Source organism: Delphinapterus leucas, chromosome X, assembly GCF_059928025.1.
Source record: "Delphinapterus leucas isolate spDelLeu-1000000601 "Yukka" chromosome X, BTC_Dleu_Yukka2, whole genome shotgun sequence".
Taxonomy (NCBI): domain Eukaryota; kingdom Metazoa; phylum Chordata; class Mammalia; order Artiodactyla; family Monodontidae; genus Delphinapterus; species Delphinapterus leucas.
Window position 1 is genome coordinate 37,101,419 of NC_143150.1, and position 18,956 is coordinate 37,120,374.

Sequence of the window (18,956 nt, forward strand, 5' to 3'; positions counted from 1 at the left end):
CAGGAATATAGCTTAATATGACAATATTAATAATAATAATGGTAATATCATAAAAGGGGAAATAAAAATACTTATTAGAAATGAATATGTATTCAACCTTCCTGATAAAGAAAAAAAGAAATATTGTTTCCACTTCCCTCACCAAATTTGAAAAGTTTTAAGCAATTAAAATATCCTGTGTTGGACATTTTCACACACTGCAATTGGAAAGTAAATTAGTGTAGCTTCTCTGGAGGGCAGCTTGACAGTGTAGATCAGGAGTTTAAAAGCATTGAAAACCTTTGACCCAATAAATCTACTTCTAAGGATTTATGTTAAGAAAATAACCAGTATTGCATACACTGGTTTATATCCAAGAACATATATATTTTTAAATTTATTTATATTTTGGCCACACCGCATGGCATGTGGGATCTTAGTTCCCTGACCAGGGATCAAACCCGGGCCCCCTGCAGTGGAAGTGCAGAGCCTTAACCACTGGACTGCCAGGGAAGCCCTTATATGCGAGGATATTTTTCATGGAATTTTTTTAAAAAGAAAGAGAAGGAAACAATTTGATACCCCCAAATAGGGGATGGGTTAAGAAATTATGGTTCAGCTGTGTTAGTGGAGAATCATGTTACTAGGCATGTGGTATGGGGGAAATATTTAATGGCACAAAAACTTCCACAATGTGTTAATTTTAGAATGTAGTTTACAAAATGTACTGGGTTGGCCAAATAGTTCGTTCGGGTTTTCCCATAATGGGAAAACTTTAATGGGAAAACGGAACGAACTTTTTGGCCAACCCAGTATATTGTATATGCTGTTAATTTTATAATAAAAGACTTTATACACATTTATGCACAGAAAAGAGACTAGAGACTAGAAAGAACTTCCAGTTTTTTGGTCTGACACGTAAAGAGCTTCGAAGTTGTCACTCCCATAAGCAAAAAGCTTAAGGAAGTGAAAATCAACAACTCCTCTTAAATGAATCAGAAAATTGAGGTCACAGGGCAAACTGCCTTGTGTTTTTTACTCTGAAAACTGGAAAGACAGGCTAATACAGTTACCACTGCTGGATCCTGGTAGGAGCACTTAGCAGGTAATTGACTAATTGCTGGCAAAGGAGCATTTTCTAACTTGGTAGAGAAAAACTCTTTCTTCATGAGTTTTACCTCCAGAATCCCCACCAGGTTCTCAGGTTTGGTGAAAAATTCCTAACTGTTTCAGGGAGAGGAGGGAAAAGGTAACCATTTTGAAATAAGCCCAGAGCTCTTTGTTCTCCATAACTAAGGCCTGGCCTCAAGGGAAGTGATTTTACCAGAGCCTAACTGATTTTTTTTTCTTTAATAAATTTATTTATTTATTTTTATTATTTTTTTGACTGCATTGGGTCTTTGTTGCTGCACAGGGGCTTTCTCTAGTTGCAGCAAGTGGGGGCTACTCTTCGTTCTGGTGCATGGGATTCTCCTTGCAGTGGCTTCTCTTGTTGCAGAGCACGGGCTCTAGGCACACGGGCTTCAGTAGTTGTGGCACGTGGGCTCCGTAGTTGTGCCATGTGGACTCAGTAGTTGTGTCTTGTGGGCTCTAGAGCACAGGCTCAGTAGTTGTAGTGCACAGGCTTAGTTGCTCCCTGGCATGTGGGATCTTCCCAGCCCAGGGCTCGAACCCGTGTCCCCTGCATTGGCAGGCGGATTCTTAATCACTGCACCACCAGTGAAGTCCCTGATTTGGGCTTTATCAGAGCCTAACCAACCTGGAAGAAGGAATATATACCCAACTCCACTAACCGTCCTGTCTCACCTACATTGATGGGGAGGAGCAAAGTTAATTAGCACTTTTGAAGGTCACAGCTCAGGGACATGGATCACTAAAAGACTGAGAGCTAATTATACGATTATAGAACACTTCTCCTTCCCCCACAATTTACTACCACATCAATTGGAGTCCTGTATAATAACAGGAGATTGAAAGGACTGCAAGCCTTAGACACTATTTAAGAAGGAGAACTAGGGAAACCCAAAAACAGTGGGGAGGGGATAAACAAAGACATTAGGCAAATTTTAGCCTCTGACACCATGGCTACAAAAAAACAGTAAAATTAGCCTAACTCCTAGCTAGATTAACATAGAATCTCACACTAATGCTCTACTTACCTCAGTTACTTTTCCCCAGCACATCGTGTCTGACTTTCAACAAAAAATTACGAGGCATGCTAAAAGACAAAAAAAATCAATCTGAAGAGAAAAATCAAGTGTCAGAACCAGGCTCAGATATGGCAGACATTTTGAAATTATCAGACTTGGAATTTAAAATAAATAAGATTAAGGTACTAAGAACTCTAATGAAAGAAGTAGGCAAAATGTAAGAGTACATGGGCAATGTAAAGAGATGAAAACTCTAAGAAACCATCAAAAAGAAATGTGAGAAATCAAAAACACTGTAACAGAAATGAAGAATTCTTTTGATGAGCTCATCAGTACACTGGGCATGATTGAAGAAAGAATCAGTGAGCTAAAAATATGCCAAGAGAAACTTCCCAAGCTGAAAAAAATAATTTTAAAAATTCAACAGAATATTCAAGAACTGTGGGAAAATTACAAAAGGTGTAACGTGTATGTAACAGGAATACCAGAAGGAGAGGAGAAAGGAACAAAAGAAATATTTGAAGTAATAATGGTTGAGAATTTTCCAAAAGCAATGACAAACAGCAAAGCAGAGATCCAGGGAGCTCAGAGAACACAAAGCAGGATAAATATGAGAAAACCTACACCTAAGCATATCATATTTAAAGTACAGAAAATCAAAGACAAAGAGAACATCTTGAAAGATGCCAGAGAATTTATGTCATAGAGTGTTCTGCCTTTGTTTCCCTCTAAGAGTTTTATAGTGTCTGGCCTTACATTTACATCTTTAATCCATTTTGAGTTTATTTTTGTGTATGGTGTTAGGGAGTGTTCTAATTTCATTCTTTTACATGCAGTTGTCCAGTTTTCCCAGCACCACTTATTGAAGAGGCTGTCTTTTCTCCATTGTATATTCTCGCCTCCTTTATCAAAAATAAGGGGACCATATGTGTGTGGGTTTATCTCTGGGCTTTCTATCCTGTTCCATTGATCTATATATCTGTTTTTGTGCCAGTACCATACTGTCTTGATGACTGTAGCTTTGTAGTATAGACTGAAGTCTGGGAGGCTGATTCCTCCAGCTCCATTTTTCTTTCTCAAGATTGCTTTGGCTATTCGGGGTCTTTTGTGTTTCCATACAAATTGTGAAATTTTTTTTGTTCTAGTTCTGTGAAAAATGCCATTGGTAGTTTGATAGGGATTGCGTTGAATCTGTATGTTGCTTTGGGTAGTATAGTCATTTTCACAATGTTGATTCTTCCAATCCAAGAACATGGTGTATCTCTCCATCTGTTTGTATCATCTTTAATTTCTTTCATCAGTGTCTTAAAGTTTTCTGCGTACAGGTCTTTTGTCTCCTTAGGTAGGTTTATTCCTAGGTATTTTATTCTTTTTGTTGCAGTGGTAAATGGGAGTGTTTCCTTAATTTCTCTTTCAGATTTTTCATCATTAGTGTATAGGAATGCAAGAGATTTCTGTACATTGATTTTGTATCCTGCTACTTTACCAAATTCATTGATTAGCTCTAGTAGTTTTCTGGTAGCATCTTTAGGATTCTCTACGTATAGTATCATGTCATTTGCAAACAGTGACAGCTTTACTTCTTCTTTTCCGATTCGGATTCCTTTTATTTCTTTTTCTTCCCTGATTGTTGTGGCTAAAACTTCTAAAACTGTAGAAAACTATAGACCCAACGCAGCCAAAAATAATAAATAAATAAATTTATTTAAAAAAATAAATTGTTGAAAGAAAAAATCCACCAACCTAGAATTCTGTATCCAGCAACACTGTCCTTCAAAAGTCAATGAGAAATACGGATTTTCTCAGACAAACAGAAATTGAAGGAAATTTTCACCAATCAACTTGCCTTGCAAGAAATATTAAAAGAAATTCTTCAGGAAAAAGGAAAATAATATACGTTAGAAACTCAGATCTACATAAAGAAAGGAAGAGTGTTAGAGAAGGAATAAATGAAGGTAAGAAAAAATCTTTTATTTTTCTCATTCTTTATTGATCTAACAGAATAAAGTTTGTTCAAAATAATAATAGCAACAGTGTACTGAGTGATTATAGTTGATGGAAAAGTGAAATGAATGACAATGATTTTATAAAGGATGGGAGAGAGGAATTGGGAATACTCTAATATAAAGTACCTGCAGTAACTGTGAAGCAGTATAGTGTTATTTGAAAGTGGATTTAGATTAGTGTAAATGTGTACTGTAAACTCTAGGACTACTACTAAATTTAAAAAATAAGTATTATTGATATGCTAAGAGAGGAGAGAAAATAGAATAATAGAAAATGCTCAAATAAAGCCAGAGAAAGCAGAAAAAGAGTGGAATACACACACACACAAAGAAAAAAAAATCAAGGGAAATGAATAGAAAATAATTACAAATATGATCAGTTTTAATCCAACTCTATCAATAATCACTTTAAATGTGAATGGTCTATATACACCAATTAAAAGACAGACTATCAAAGTGGCTTATAAAAATACAAGACCCAACTATATGTTGTCTACAAGAAACACACTTTAGATGTAAAGATATATATAGATTAAAAGTAAAGGAATGGAAAAAGATATAGCATGCTAACACATACTAATCAAAAGAAAGTGGGAGTAACTATATTACTTTCAGACAAAGTAGACTTCAGAGCAAGGAAAATTATGTGTATAGCTAACAGAGCATTAAAATATGTGACGCAAAAACTGACAGAACTGCAAGAAGATACAGACAAATCCACTATTATAATTAGAGACTTTTACACCCCTCTATTAGTAATTAACAGGATCCAGCAGGCAGAAAATCAGTAATGGTATAGTTAAACTGAACCACACCATCAATCAACTGGATCTAATTGTCATCTACAGAGTATTTCATCCAACAACAGTAGAATACACATTCTTCTCAAGCTCACATGAAACATTCACCGAAATAGACCACATTCATGGGTCATGAAACACACCTTAACAAATTTATAAGAATATAAGTTATACGAAGTATGCTCTCAGAACACATGGGAATTAAACTAAAAAATCAATAACAGGAAGATACCTGTAAAATCTCAAAATATTTAGAGATTAAACAATATACTTCCAAATAGCACATAGGTCAAAGAAGTCTCAAGTGAAGTTTCAAAATATTTTGTATTATATGAAAATAAAAATATAATTCATAAAAATTCATGGGATATAGTGAAAGCAGTGCCTAGAGGGAAATTTATAGCATAGAATTAATATATTAGGGAAAAAAACAGGACCTAATATCAATAATCTAAGCTTCCACCTTAGAAAACTAGAAAAAGAAGAGCAAATCAAACCCAAAGTAAGCAGAAGAAAATAAATTTTTAAAAATTAAAGCAGAAATCAATGAAAGTGAACCAGGAAAACAGTAGAGAAAAATCAATGAAACCAAAATCTGGTTCTTTGAAAAGATCAATAAAATAGATAAACCTCTAGTCAGGTTAACTAAGAAAAAGAGAGAGAAGGCACAAATTACTAATATCAGAAATGAAAGAAAGGCCATCACTACTACCAAAAGCATAATAAAAAATATTATGAACAACTCCGTGCCATCATAGTGATAACTTAGGAAGAAACTTACCAGTACCTGGGAAGATACAACCAACCAAAACTCACACAAGAAGAAATAGACAATCTGAATAGGTTTATATCTGTTAAAGAAATTAACAATCTTCCAAAACAGAAAGCACCACGCTGTGACGTACTGGTGAATTTTACCAAACATTTAAGGAAGAAATAATACCAGTACTACTCTACTATCGGTTTCAGAAGATAGAAGCAGAGAGAACATTCTCTGACTCATTCTATGAGACCAGTATTACCCTAATACCAAAAGCAGACAAAGACATGATAAGAAAGGAAAACTGCAGAGTAATATCTCCCATGCCCAAATCCTCAACAAAATTTTAGCAAATTGAATCAAACAATGTAGGACAAATCCAGTCAAGTGGGATTTATTCCAGGTATGCAAGGCTGTTTCATCATTGAAAAATCAATTAATATAATCCATCACATCAATAGGCTAAAAAAGAAAAACTACAGGATGATATCAATAGATGCAGGAAAGCCATTTGACAAAAGCCAACACTATACAGCAAACGAGAAATAGAGGGGGACTTCTTCAACTTCATAAAGACCATCTATAAAAAAATCTACAGCTAATACCACACTTAATGGAGAGAAGCTGTATGTTTTGCCCCTAAGATCAAGAACAAGGCAGTGGTGTCCTCTCTCACCATTCCTATTCATTGTTGTACTGGAAGTCCTAACTAATGCAATAAGGTGGGAAATCGAAATAAAGTGTATACATATTTGGAAGGAGGAAATAAAACTACCTTTGCTAGCAGATGACATGATTATTTTAAAAATCCCAAAGAATCAACCAAAACACCCTCCTAAAATTAACAAGCAATTATAGGAAGGTTTAAGGATATGAGGTTAATGTATGAAAGTCAATTGTTTTCCTGTATACTATTAATGAACAATTGGAATTTGTAATTAAAAACAATACCATTTACATTAGCACCCAAAAATGAAATACTTAGATATAAATTTAGCAGAATGTGTATAAGATCTATATGAGGAAAACTACAAAACTCTCAGGAAAGAAATCAAATAACTGGAAAGAGATTCCATGTTCATGGATAGAAATACTCAGTATTGTTAAGATACCAGTAATTCATGACTTGATCTATAGATTCAATACAATACCATTCAAAATCCTAGCAATTTACTTTGTGGAAATCAACAAAGTAACTCTGAAGTTTATATGGAAAGGCAAAAGACCCAAAATTGCCAACACAATATTGAAGAACATCAACAAAGTTAGAGAGCTGAAACTACCCAACTTCAAGACTTGCTATGAAGCTATAGTAATTTAGACAATGTGATGTCATTGAAAGAATAGACAAATGGATCAGTGGAGCATAGCCCAGAAATAGACCCACACAAATATAGTCAACTGATCTTCAGCAAAAGGATCAAGGACAATTCATTGGAAAAAGGATACTCTTTTCAACAAATGGTACTGGAACAACTAGACATCTGCATGCAAAAAATGACCATAAAAAATAACTTACAAAGTGGATCAAAGACCTAAAATGCAAAGCTATAAAACTTCCAGAAAGTAACATAGGAGAAAATCTAGGTGACCTTGGGTTTGTTAATGAGTTTTCAGATACAACAAAAGTATGCTCCATGAAAGAAAAAGTTGATAAACTGGACTTTATTACAAGTGAAAAATTCTGCTGTGCCAAAGACACTGTTAAGAGAGTAAAAAGACAAGCCACAGACTGAGGGAAAATATTTGCAAAGTGCATATCTGATAGAGGACTTGTACTGAAAATATACAAGTAACTCTTAAAACTCAACAATAAGAAAATGAACAATGCAATTAATAAATGGGCAAAAGAGCTAAACAGATACCTCACCAAAGAAGATACATACCTGGCAAACAAGTATATGAAAAGATGCTCAATTGCAAATGTCATCAGGGTATTGCAAATTCAAACAACAAATGAGATACCACTGCACACCTATTAGAATGTGGAGACAGGAACTCTCATTCATTGCTCGTGGGAGTGCAAGATGATACAGTCACTTTGGAAGACAGTTTGGTAGTTTCTTAAAAAGCTAGATGTAACCTTACTCTAAAATCCAGCAACCACACTCCCAGGTATTATGCAAATGAGTTGAAAACTTATGCCACACAGAAACCTGCACACAAGTGTTTTTAGCGGCTTTATTCACAATTTCCAAAAATTGGAAGCAACCAAGACATCCTTCAACAGGTGAATTGAGAAACAAGCTGTACATCCATACAACGGAATATTATTCAATGATAAATGAGCTGTCAAGCCACGAAAAGACTTAGAGGAATCTTAAATGCATACTGCTAAGTGAAAGAAGCCAGTCTAAAAAGACTGCATACCCTATGATTCCAACTATATGACATCTTGGAAAAGACAAAACTATAGAGACAGTAAAAAGTCAGTGGTTTTCGGGCGTTGTGGGAGTGGAGTGGGGGAAAGATGAATAGGCAGAGTAGGGGATATTTAGGGCAGTGAAACTATTCTGTATGATACTATAATGGTGGATATATGTCATTATACATTTGTCATAACACATAGAACTATGCAAAGAGTGAGTTCTCATGTAAACTATGTACTTTAATATTAATATATCAGTATCAGTTCATTAATTGTAACAAATATACCACACTAATGCAAGACCTTAATGGCAGGAAAAAGTGGGGGTGACGTGAAGAGGGGATATATGGGAACTCTGTGTACTTTCTATTCAGTTTTTTGGTGAGCCTCTGTTGAAAATCAGTAGACCCATAAGTGTGGGTCCTTGTCTGCTTTTTGACTCTCCATCCTATTCCATTGGCATATTTGTCTAACCTTTTTCCAACACCACACTATCTTGAACACTTTAGTTTTATATTGTCTTGAAATAACATAGTGTGTGTCTTCCAACATCTTTCTTTTTCAAAATTGTTTTGGATATGCTGCTTCTTTGTCTTTCTTTAGAAAATGTAGGACTATTCAGATTATCTATCTTTCCTTGAGTAAGCCTTGGTAATTGTGTCTTTCAAATAATTCATCCATTTCATCTAAGATGTTAACTGGTGTAAAATTATTCATAATATCTCCCTTTTATCCTTTTAGTATCTGTAGCATGTATAATAAAGACCTGTCTTTTGTCCCTGTATTAGTAATTTGCATCTTCTCTCTTTTTATCTTTGTTAGTCTTGCTAGAAGTTTATCAATTTTATTGATTGTCTTAGAGAACCAGGTTCTGGTTTCATTCATTTTTTTCTATTGATTTTGTTTTCAATTTCACTGACTTCTGTTTTTTATTATTCATTCCTTCTATTTGCTTTTGGTTTATTTTGTTCTGCATTTTTCTAGTTTCTTAAGGCATTGATTTGAGATTGTTCCCCTTTTCTAATATAGGTACTTAGTGATATGAATTTCCCTCTAAGTACTTCTTTAGTTGAATCCCACTAATTTTGATATGCTGTGTTTTTATTTTCTTTTAAATTACTAGATACTTTAAATTATTATAATTATTATTAAATTATTAAATACTTTCTAATTTCTCTTTTGATTTTTTCCTTCAATCCACAGGCAATGTATGAATTACCAACATATTAAAAGTGGCTTCTTCTTGTGCTGGAATTGTGTGAATGGAATGTTTCTCTTTTTTCTATATACTTTTACATTTTTATTTTTTCTTTTTCTGTGTTTTCCAATTTTCTACACTGAGCAGCCATTACCTTTCTAATTAGAAAATAATCAATTAGTATAAAATAACACTCTACGTTTTGTAGCACTTTATAATTTACAAAGAGCTTTATCTAATTCTTCAACATTTGCTTGAGAAACATATAATCCATGTCTCATAGATGCTGAAAATTGAGATTGACAGAGTTAAATGACTTGCTCGATGCCACACAACTAGAGCTAGTTAGGATTCAGACCCAGATTTTCTGACTCCCAGTTCATCGTCCTGAAGAAGTTGGAAATAAAGATTTGAAAAGTAAAAATGAATTTATCTTGTGGGAAGCTGGAAAGAACCACAGAGGGTCTTTGAAGCAATAAGTAACACTTGAGGCATTTATCTCAGTGTAGTTTTAATTTGAATCTCTGATTACTAATGAGGTTGAACATATTTTCCTGTTTATTGCCTGCTCTCATTTCTTCTCTAAATTGCTCTTCATGTGCTTAGATCATTTTTCTATTGGATTGGTTGGTCCTTTACTTATCGATTTGAATGAATGGAAAATATTCCAGATGCTAACATTGTATTTATATTAATAATTTATTTGTGGGAGATATCTTCTTCCTGTTTCTTGCTTATCTGTCTTTTCTTTATTCTTTCCATTTTGATCATCAAGGCAGTATCTACTGGGGAGTGTGTGGGGAAATTAATGTGTTTGCAACAAGAGGTGTCTCAGTTTATTTTGACCTTGTATGATGGGAAGGAGGATGGGAAGCAGGAGACAGAAGAGGATGGGATTGGAAGACAAACCACATGATTTGGAAATTCATTTACTAGTCATTTGTCATTTGCTTACATTTATTGGCCACAGTGTGCTGGGCCATGTGATAGATGGAGAGTGAAGAATAAATGTTTTCTACATTCAAGGACCTTTTACCTTAATGGAGAAATGAGAGATGTAAAATAAGACAAGTAACACAGTATGTGCTCAAGTAACTATGGTACAAGATAAGCTGTGGCTATCAAAAATTATATTCCAGCAAAGGGGAAGGAGACATTACTTTTAGTTAATTGAGAATTGTTTAAGCAAGAAGTCTATACGTTGAATGAGAACAAGGACTGTGTGTGTTTCTGCTCAGCATTTTATCCCCAGCACTTAGCGTAGTGCCTAACAAAGATCAAGTGCCCAAATATTTGTTTAATGATGGAATGATGTTAGCATGTGTGAGCAAAGCCTTTTATAGGGACCTAACACAATGTGTTTAATTCATCACTCTACACCACCACCAGGCAGCTCTGAGAATGTCCTGATAGATCAGCATTTCAGACATTAGCTTCCATTTCCAAAGCAAGGTAGCACAGCCTTTTCCAAAAAGACACACGGCATGCTCCCTTATCTTACCATTATAATAGCAGTAGTCAAGATTTTGGCTTCACTGTCAGGCAAACCTGAGTTTGAGTCTCATGTCAGTTACTAACTAGTTATATGACTCTTGATTTCCTTCGCCTATAAAATGAGACTAATAGTGCCTACCTTACTGGGTCATTGTAGAATCAAATAAGGAAAGCATGTAAAATACTGAGCCATCATAGGGGTTCTAGAAATATTCCCTATGCCTCTTCTCTTGATGTACACTAAAGTGGATGGAACCTGTGATTGCCTTTGGATTTTGTGATTGGTCCATGTTTTCTAACCGGCATATTCTATCTCCTCCCTCACAGATTCAGAGACATATTGTGTGTTTCAAGACAAGAAGTACAGAGTGGGTGAGAGATGGCATCCTTACCTGGAACCTTATGGGTTGGTTTACTGCGTGAACTGCATCTGCTCTGAGGTACAATCTCCGATGGCATTTGACTTCCTACTTTGCTCCTCAGCATGCAGAGTTGCCTTCAAGTGCCTAGATGGCCAGGGAGCATGAGTGATAAAAACGTAAAAGAAGTTAGGAAGCAGATTGTAAGGAAAAATACACATCTCCTGTCTTTTTCTTCTGTTGCCTTTTGGCTTGATTTTCATGGGCTCTCGATGAGTATTTGCTATAGATGGATACTTAATGGTCTCTTAGCCAAATGATATAGGACATGGAAAAAGTGGAGTGGAGGAGAAAGCTCAATATAATGCCTGGATTGTGAGACAGTATCATTTTTGAATACCACTTTCAAGCCTGGCCTTTAGAGAAGAGATTAGGACAGATTATAAACTGGTTCATATGGAGAGTGTATTTTACGTTATTTCAGCCAACAACTGTAATTAGGATTGAGGTTGTGAAACCCTGGCCTGTACCTTGTGAGGATTAGAGTTCTCTTGGCTTGGCCTTGGCTCCAGTCCAGTCACTCAAAGAGGCATTTGGACAGCTTAAATGCCATCTTTGCAATAGCCAAAGCAGGTAGTCCCATCTTTCCATGGCCCTGACCCAGGACCACAGCTATGGTGCACCTTTCCAAACAAGCCTCTACCATCATATACTAGGCCAGGGTTTCTCAGCCTCAGCCCTCGTTGACTCTTGGGGACAGATAATTTCTTGTTGTAGGGAGCTGTCCTGTGCATTGTAGGATATTTAGCAGCACCCCTGGCCTCTATCCACTAGAAGCCAGTAGCACCAACCCCAGCTGTGACAACCAGAAATGTCTCCAGACATAGCCAAAGTTACTTGGGGAGCAAAGTGGCCCCTGGTAGAGAACCAATGCATTAAGCCAATTGGGAAAGGAGGCCTTGTACTAGGCCTTGAGGATTGAGAATTCTGAACATATAGAAAGAATTTTCAAGACTAGCCTCTCACTTGAGACCTCATGGATGAACTGCAACTCCTCGCTAGCGCCCAGGTAGAACAGGAACACTCGCTTGCAAGCCTGATTCTTTTGCCATTTGAATAGAAACTTGGGCTTTCAGAATTTTGAGCATGTGGAAACCTAACCTTCAGGCAACATTAGGTGGTCTTAACAGGCCACAGGGCTCTAGAATCAAGACAGACCAAGTTTCCAAGCCTGGCTCTGCCACTTCTGAGCTGTGTTATGTTCAGCAAGTTATCTAACCTCTCTGAGATTCCTTCAACTTCTTCTCCTTTAAAATGGTATAATGGTATTACCTATTTCATAGGGTTATGGTAAGGATTAAATTCACTAATCCATCTCAGTCACCTAAAACAGTGCTTGGTCACAGTCAATATTCGAGAAATGCTAACTGCATAACATCGCTATCATTGTGGTTATTATTTTTATTAACCGATTAACTCTAGAACAGAAATCAGTATAAGGCATTAAGGAGGAATCAGTTGAGACCTCAGCCAGGTGCAGTGATTTCTGATATGCTTTGGTGATCTCGCTTCAAGATGACACCACCTGGCTCTGAGGAGCGTGACATGTAAGGAGGCTCCGTGGTGTTTCCAAACGCAATGCTCCAAAAATTTATTCTAGAAAATACATGAGAAAAGAAAAAGATTTGTGGTCAGGTGATTCAAATTGGGGTAAAAGAAGCCTGCATCTTTAAATAGCTAGGGCAGTTATTAAATAGAGCATCTGGAGACTGATTAACTGCCTGGTATGGCATGATTGTGTCAGATTCTTGACCCAACGCATTAGAAATGGACAGCTAACCCTTGGGGGATGAGGCTTTGCTATCTGCAGGGCAGTGAAAATGTTACTGTGATCCCAATGCCAATGGCTCAAGTGTTAGGCATCTTCTCTCTACATCCTCTTCATTACCCTCTTCCCCCACAAAACCCTGATGGATACAAGTAGCCCATACTTCCGATGAATTATAGATGGAAAATGTTAATGCAAAATTGATTTCCAAAGTCTTCCTTTGTTCTAGCAATGGCTGAAAGCCGTCAGAGCTAGGGATCTTGTCACTGTAAATCAGGCAGGGACCCAGTCGCCCCCTCCCCCAGTCATACTAGCTAATCAGTTCAATTCCAAACTCTAGCTTGTTCTCAGTAAAATTCTGACTTGAAAAGGAAATGAGAAGAGGGAGCACTCAGTCTTCGGGACCAAGGAAGAGTTATGTGGAATCCAGGGTCCATGTGCTAGGGCTCTCCTTGCCCAGGGGTGGGTAGCAGCTCAAGGGACCCATTGCTCATTAATCCCTTCCTTCCATGACATTGGACAGGTGATTATGAAATCACACTAGGCTCTTGGAAAAGACGTGAAGAACTGGGGAGTGGTAGAAACGTCACAGAGCCAAGTCAGAAGAAGCCTCCCAGTAATTGTGGGAGGCTTTGAAAACTGTGGCAGTAGTGATCCTTAGAAAAATATGCCAGTAAGCTATCAACCAACCCAGCGGAGGTGCTAGTGATGAGAAAAGGAAAGAAAATGCTGATTTCATTCAGTTTCTCGGGAATGTGTTATTCACTGTCTGGGTGAGTCCCTGCATGACTGTTTCCCAAACTGGCATGATCCCAGTGACCTTGAAAAACATTTATTTTGTTATTGTTGTTGCCTCTGTCTTTCAGAACGGGAATGTGCTTTGCAGCCGAGTCAGATGTCCAAGCCTTCATTGCCTCTCTCCCGTGCATATTCCTCATCTTTGCTGCCCGCGCTGCCCAGGTAAACCAGTTCGCCTCTTTCTTTCCTGGCTCTCCCTCTTCCACCAACCCACCCCTTTTCCCTAATTCCTCAGAAGGGGAAACTTCCAGGCAGGAATAACAATAGGACACTTTCAGGCAGCGCGTGCACCAGCCTCCAAATACTGTTTATAGCCCAAGTGGGCTCTTCAAGGCTCTAATAAGTTCTTGGGTACCCAGTAACAGATTTTCATAGGCTTTTAATCATTTGAAGGTGGATGTCAACTGGGGGAAGGGAATTGTGGCCCAGAGATTTTTCTTCCATAACCAGCCTCTTCCTGCCGTGGGCAGCAGACACCAGGGGAGTTGTAGCATGGAGGCACGTGTCCTACACAATTAGTGCTGGAATTGCATTTGAGCATAGCTTCTGAATGATGAGGGGCTATTCAAAAAATCAAAGGAGCTGAACCAGTGGTGTTTATGACGGTATAAAGCTGCCTGCCTGCTCCAGACTGTACAGTTATTATGTATACATTGTTCAGAGCAAGGCTAAGGGGAAGGCAGGCAGAGACTTTTCCCCAAGGCTATTAGAACGTCTACCTTCATGGTTTGTGGCTAGGGTGTTTGAGGCAGGGGCTGTCTCAGTGACACTTTGTTCACGTCTGGGGCTTGGCTCCCACACCAGAGGCATGCAAGCACAGAATGATTCAGAGAATGCCCATGGGCCTGACAGCAGTCCTAGGTAAGTGATCATCTTGCCATCTAGGTAGTAGAAGCTTTGTAGTCCTGTGAGTTGATTCTGTTTCCCTTGAGGACAGAGTTGGGGTCCATGGGTGGACTTTGGGGGGGGTTAGCAAACCTTTTAAAATTGTTTGCAGTTTTTGGTGTAACAATGTATGTGTGTAAATTCCTTTAGAGAAGATCCATAGCTTTATTGGTATTCCTAAAGGGGTGTTCATGACCCTAAAAACATGAAGAACCACTAGAGAAACCAAAAGTGTCAGGGCAAAAATGGTAGGAATGAGGTTCAGTGACAACTCGGTTAACTGAAATGTTACAGGAATGGAGATTTTGTTGAATAGAGAAGAAATCCCCAAGCCCTTTTTGTCACCACCTTTATAACTTATACTTTCTTACATTGGTAAATACACTCTGATTCTTTGGGATCCTTTCCCAGATGGCAAAAGGTCATGCCATGTCACAGGTTTATCATTCTGAGTATTGGTGACCATAGTATATGCTTCAGGATATGAGAGACTGACTTGGCATATCATCAACCTAAAAGTTGTTCTTTGAAATAAAATAAATCCCTAAATGAAGTGTACCATTCTTGTCTGTGTTTATTTGCTTCTTCTATTTAAACTGGATTACAAGGGTGTAGTATGGGAGGATTCTTTCTTTTTTTTCATCTGGCAGGTTGCCTGTCAAATAGCCTTATAAAAGCTGCTTATCCCAGAAGTCTCTAAAAGTGGTCTAATGTCATAGGAATTGATCTAAATGGCTGTGCAGAAATTGTTCTTTCCTGGGAAGGAGGTTGGGGCAGGGCCCAGACACAGAGCATAGGGTGGAAGCGCACAGAGTGGAAGATGGCTGTCATCTACCCCAGCTGCATAACAGGAAGCAATTACTGAGAAAAACGGAAAGTATAAGCTAGCAGTTCTTTTGAGAGAAAAAGAAAGTATTAAAAGAATTGAGGTCATAAGTCCCAGAAAAGATAAAATGGAAAGAAATAAACACCATTATCTTTAAGACTTTAAAAGTCCATTTTATGGAGTATAGAAACCAGCTGTTCATTTCCTTTGCCTTCTTGTTCTTGCAGGTCACTTCCTTGTGAGTTCATTTTTCGTGTTAACTGTAACCTTTAACAGTTCTTTCTGTGGGTAGTGATACTGAAGTTCCCTAATCCTTATATGCAAAAATGTTTTTATTTTGCCCTCATGTTTTTAAAATATTTATTTATTTATTTAGGCTGTGCTGGGTCTTAGTTGCGGCACACGGGATCTTTAGTTGCAGCAGGCAGGATCTTTTTTTTTAGTTGTGGCATGCAGACTTCTTAGTTGTGGCATGTGAACTCTTAGTTGTGGCATGCATGTGGGATCTAGTTCCCCGATCAGGGATTGAACCTGGGCCCCCTGTTGGGAGTGCAGAGTCTTAACCACTGGACTGCCAGGGAAGTCCCTTGCCCTCATTTTTGAATGATAATTTGGCTGGGTATAAAATTATAGGTGCACGTTTATTTTCCCTCAGCACTTTGAAGATATTAATAAATGGTTTCTTGACTTCCTTTGTTTGTGGATAAGAAGTCTGCTCTTTGATTATAGTTCTTTCATAGGTAATCCGTCTTCTTCTTCTTCTAGCTTTTAAGATATTCTGTTTTCTTTGATGCACACAATGAGGTGTTTTGATGTATGATTTGTTTTTATTTAGCCTGCTCAGCACATGATTTTTTTTCAGCCAAAGGACTCAAATTTCTCTTCAATTTTAAGTCATTATTTTTGTGAAAATTACCTCTCCTTCTCTCTTTTTGTTCATTCTTAATCTTGTCTTTGGTATATGTCATTGCAGCTCATTTAATTTACACTCTGAGTCTCTTAATGTCTACTTTATTTTTCCCCATAATGATATATTGGAATACTCCCTATAATGATATATTATTTCAACTCTGTCCTCCAATTCATGAATTCTTTCTCCAGCTTTTTCATGCCTACTGTATAGACTATCTGTTGGGTTTTATTTGTTGTTTTATTTTTAATAACTGTATTTTCCCCAATAACTGTATTTTGAATTATTGATATATAAAAATCTACAAATTGCCATTTTATAAACCCCTGTTATTGTTTCTTGGGGTCTTATTCTCTTATTTATTTCTTTAAGGTATTTAAATATTTATTTAAAGTCCATTTCTGATTGTTCAAATATCCATTTTTTTTCAGCTGTGAATTCTCACTTTCATTGGGTTTCTTCATAGCTTTTCTTAGTTCCAGATTTCCGCTTGTTTTCTAAAATTTTTGTTTAAAAACTCATCATCCATGGGGTTTTTGTCTTGCATAAGTCCTTCCTTTCTTGTGGTAGCATTGTTTCAGGCCTTGTAGTTCACTTAGCACTAAACCAGGTCATAAGTTGGTGTCCCACCTTGGGCTTCCTCATATCTAGATGGTCTATTTCTACCTCTGTTTTCTCATGCAGGGCTAGTCCCTGATAATGACCTTGGATTGGGACCTCAGCTGCAGCTGCCCATCTTGGGCAATCTGTCCATGTGAGGGAACCACCTTGGGTGGGCAGAGCTATGTCAGCCCCTGTTTACATGTGAGGAGTGTGACTCTAGTCCCCATCTTTACATAGGAAGCCATTTATAGGCCATAGTTCTTACTCAGCTGTCTGGATATAACTGTCTATATCTGGTCCCAGCTGCCAGTGGACCATATCACTTTGGCCCCCATTTATTGCTGTACTTTTGCTTGTGTTTTATTTCATAGAGAGTTTACTTTTGTTTCTGAGGATGATTTTGCAGTTTTATTTATTTATTTATGTTTACTTTTATATTTCGTCTCTCACTCTTCTTTGTTCAGAAAGTAGCAGGGCGTTTTCTCACGTGCTCTCTATGCCATATGGAACTGGAATGCAAACCAGCTATTTTTTTTTCTGTTGAAGATAAAACAAGAATAAACAGGTTTAAACCATAGCAGAGAAGAATGGAGTTTGATAAAAGAAAGAACTTTGGGACACAGTGGTTGTTAAATCCTAGAATAAATGACTAAGGAGGATTTTAGTCTCTTTACTGCATATTTCTGGAAATAAAAAGCTACCCACCCATTTGAGAGAGGTGGCACAGTTTTGCTTTGAGACAGGGCAATGGATGTGATGAGTCCTCTGTATTCCTTCCACCCCAATGATTATTAGACATGAGGAAACTCATGCCTTCAGGGCCACAGGAATGTTTGGTCAAAGGAAAGGGCTCTACTGTTCTGTCTTAAGCCAATGGAAGGCACCGTGATGAAACCGTCTTCACTGAAAAATAGAATGTTTAAAGCCGAGATGATGAACAAGTTCTATATCAAAAAGGGAAAACAAACAAGGAAGGCATATATGCAAGGTTTTACATACTATCCTACAGCAGTAGCAACTTCAGGGAGTGTTTACTGTGTAGTGATGGACTTTGTGGGAAGAGTCTACCTGCCATGCTTAGAGCCCATCTTCCATTGGAGGGAACAGAGGAGACTTCACCCCCTATCTGTTTCTGTGTGTCCCAGGGCTCTAGCTTTCTAAACTTCTTACCCCCTGAAATTTCCAAGGTTCTCACCTGCATTTGAGGTTGTCTCCTGTAGCTCCTGCTGACCCGTGGAAATCAGAGTATGCAGACTGCTTTTCCAGAATTACCAGAGAGAAATCGATACCGATTCCCATGAAGAGCAAGTGAAAACTTTTTCTCCAGCACTTCCCCAGGCCTCCATGGCAGAGATCAAGTCTTGGTCACATACCACAGGGCTCTGCTGGGTCCAGAGGCTGGTGCTACGTGGAAGGTAGAACATTCATAATGAAAAAGTCAAGACTGCACAGGAGTGAGAAAGGTCATTAAATTCATCCCAGTCTCTAAGCAGGACTCTCTGTTGTCCTTGATGAAAGATTTGTAGGAATGGAATTCCATATCTTCTCTTTTGGGGGAGTTGAATGGTAAAGGGGCAAGGGGGAGAGAAAGAATATGACTTGCTTCCTTCTGTTCTTTATGTATAATTTTTATCACCAAAAGACGACTTTTATAGTGACCAGGAGCCTAAATCACAATATTATCTAACAGTTTTCTTTCTTTTTTTAAAATTTATTTTTATTCTTATTTTATTTATTTTTGCCTGCGTTGGGTCTTCGTTGCTGCATGCGGGCTTTCTCTAGCTGCGGTGAGCGGGGGGCTACTCTTCATTGCAGTGCGTGGGCTTTTCATTGCGGTGGCTTCTCTTGTTGCGGAGCATGGGCTGTAGGCTCTGGGCTTCAGTAGTTGTGGCTCGCGGGCTCAGTAGTTGTGGCACGTGGGCTTTAGAGTATAGGCTCAGTAGTTGTGGCGCACGGGCTTAGTTGCTCCGCGGCACGTGGGATCTTCCCGGA

General features: G+C 37.9%; 1 protein-coding gene across 9 annotated transcripts in view; it reads left to right on the plus strand.

Moving 5' to 3' along the window:
* Nucleotides 1–18,956, plus strand: part of CHRDL1 (chordin like 1) — a 112,269-nt gene that overhangs the window by 15,155 nt on the left and 78,158 nt on the right. For all 9 annotated transcript variants that reach the window (XM_022556730.3, XM_022556734.3, XM_089904176.1 and 6 more), the window contains 2 exons: nt 11,083–11,195; nt 13,809–13,902. In XM_022556730.3, the coding sequence (XP_022412438.1) occupies nt 11,083–11,195; nt 13,809–13,902 (207 nt within the window). The remainder of the gene's footprint in view (nt 1–11,082; nt 11,196–13,808; nt 13,903–18,956) is intronic.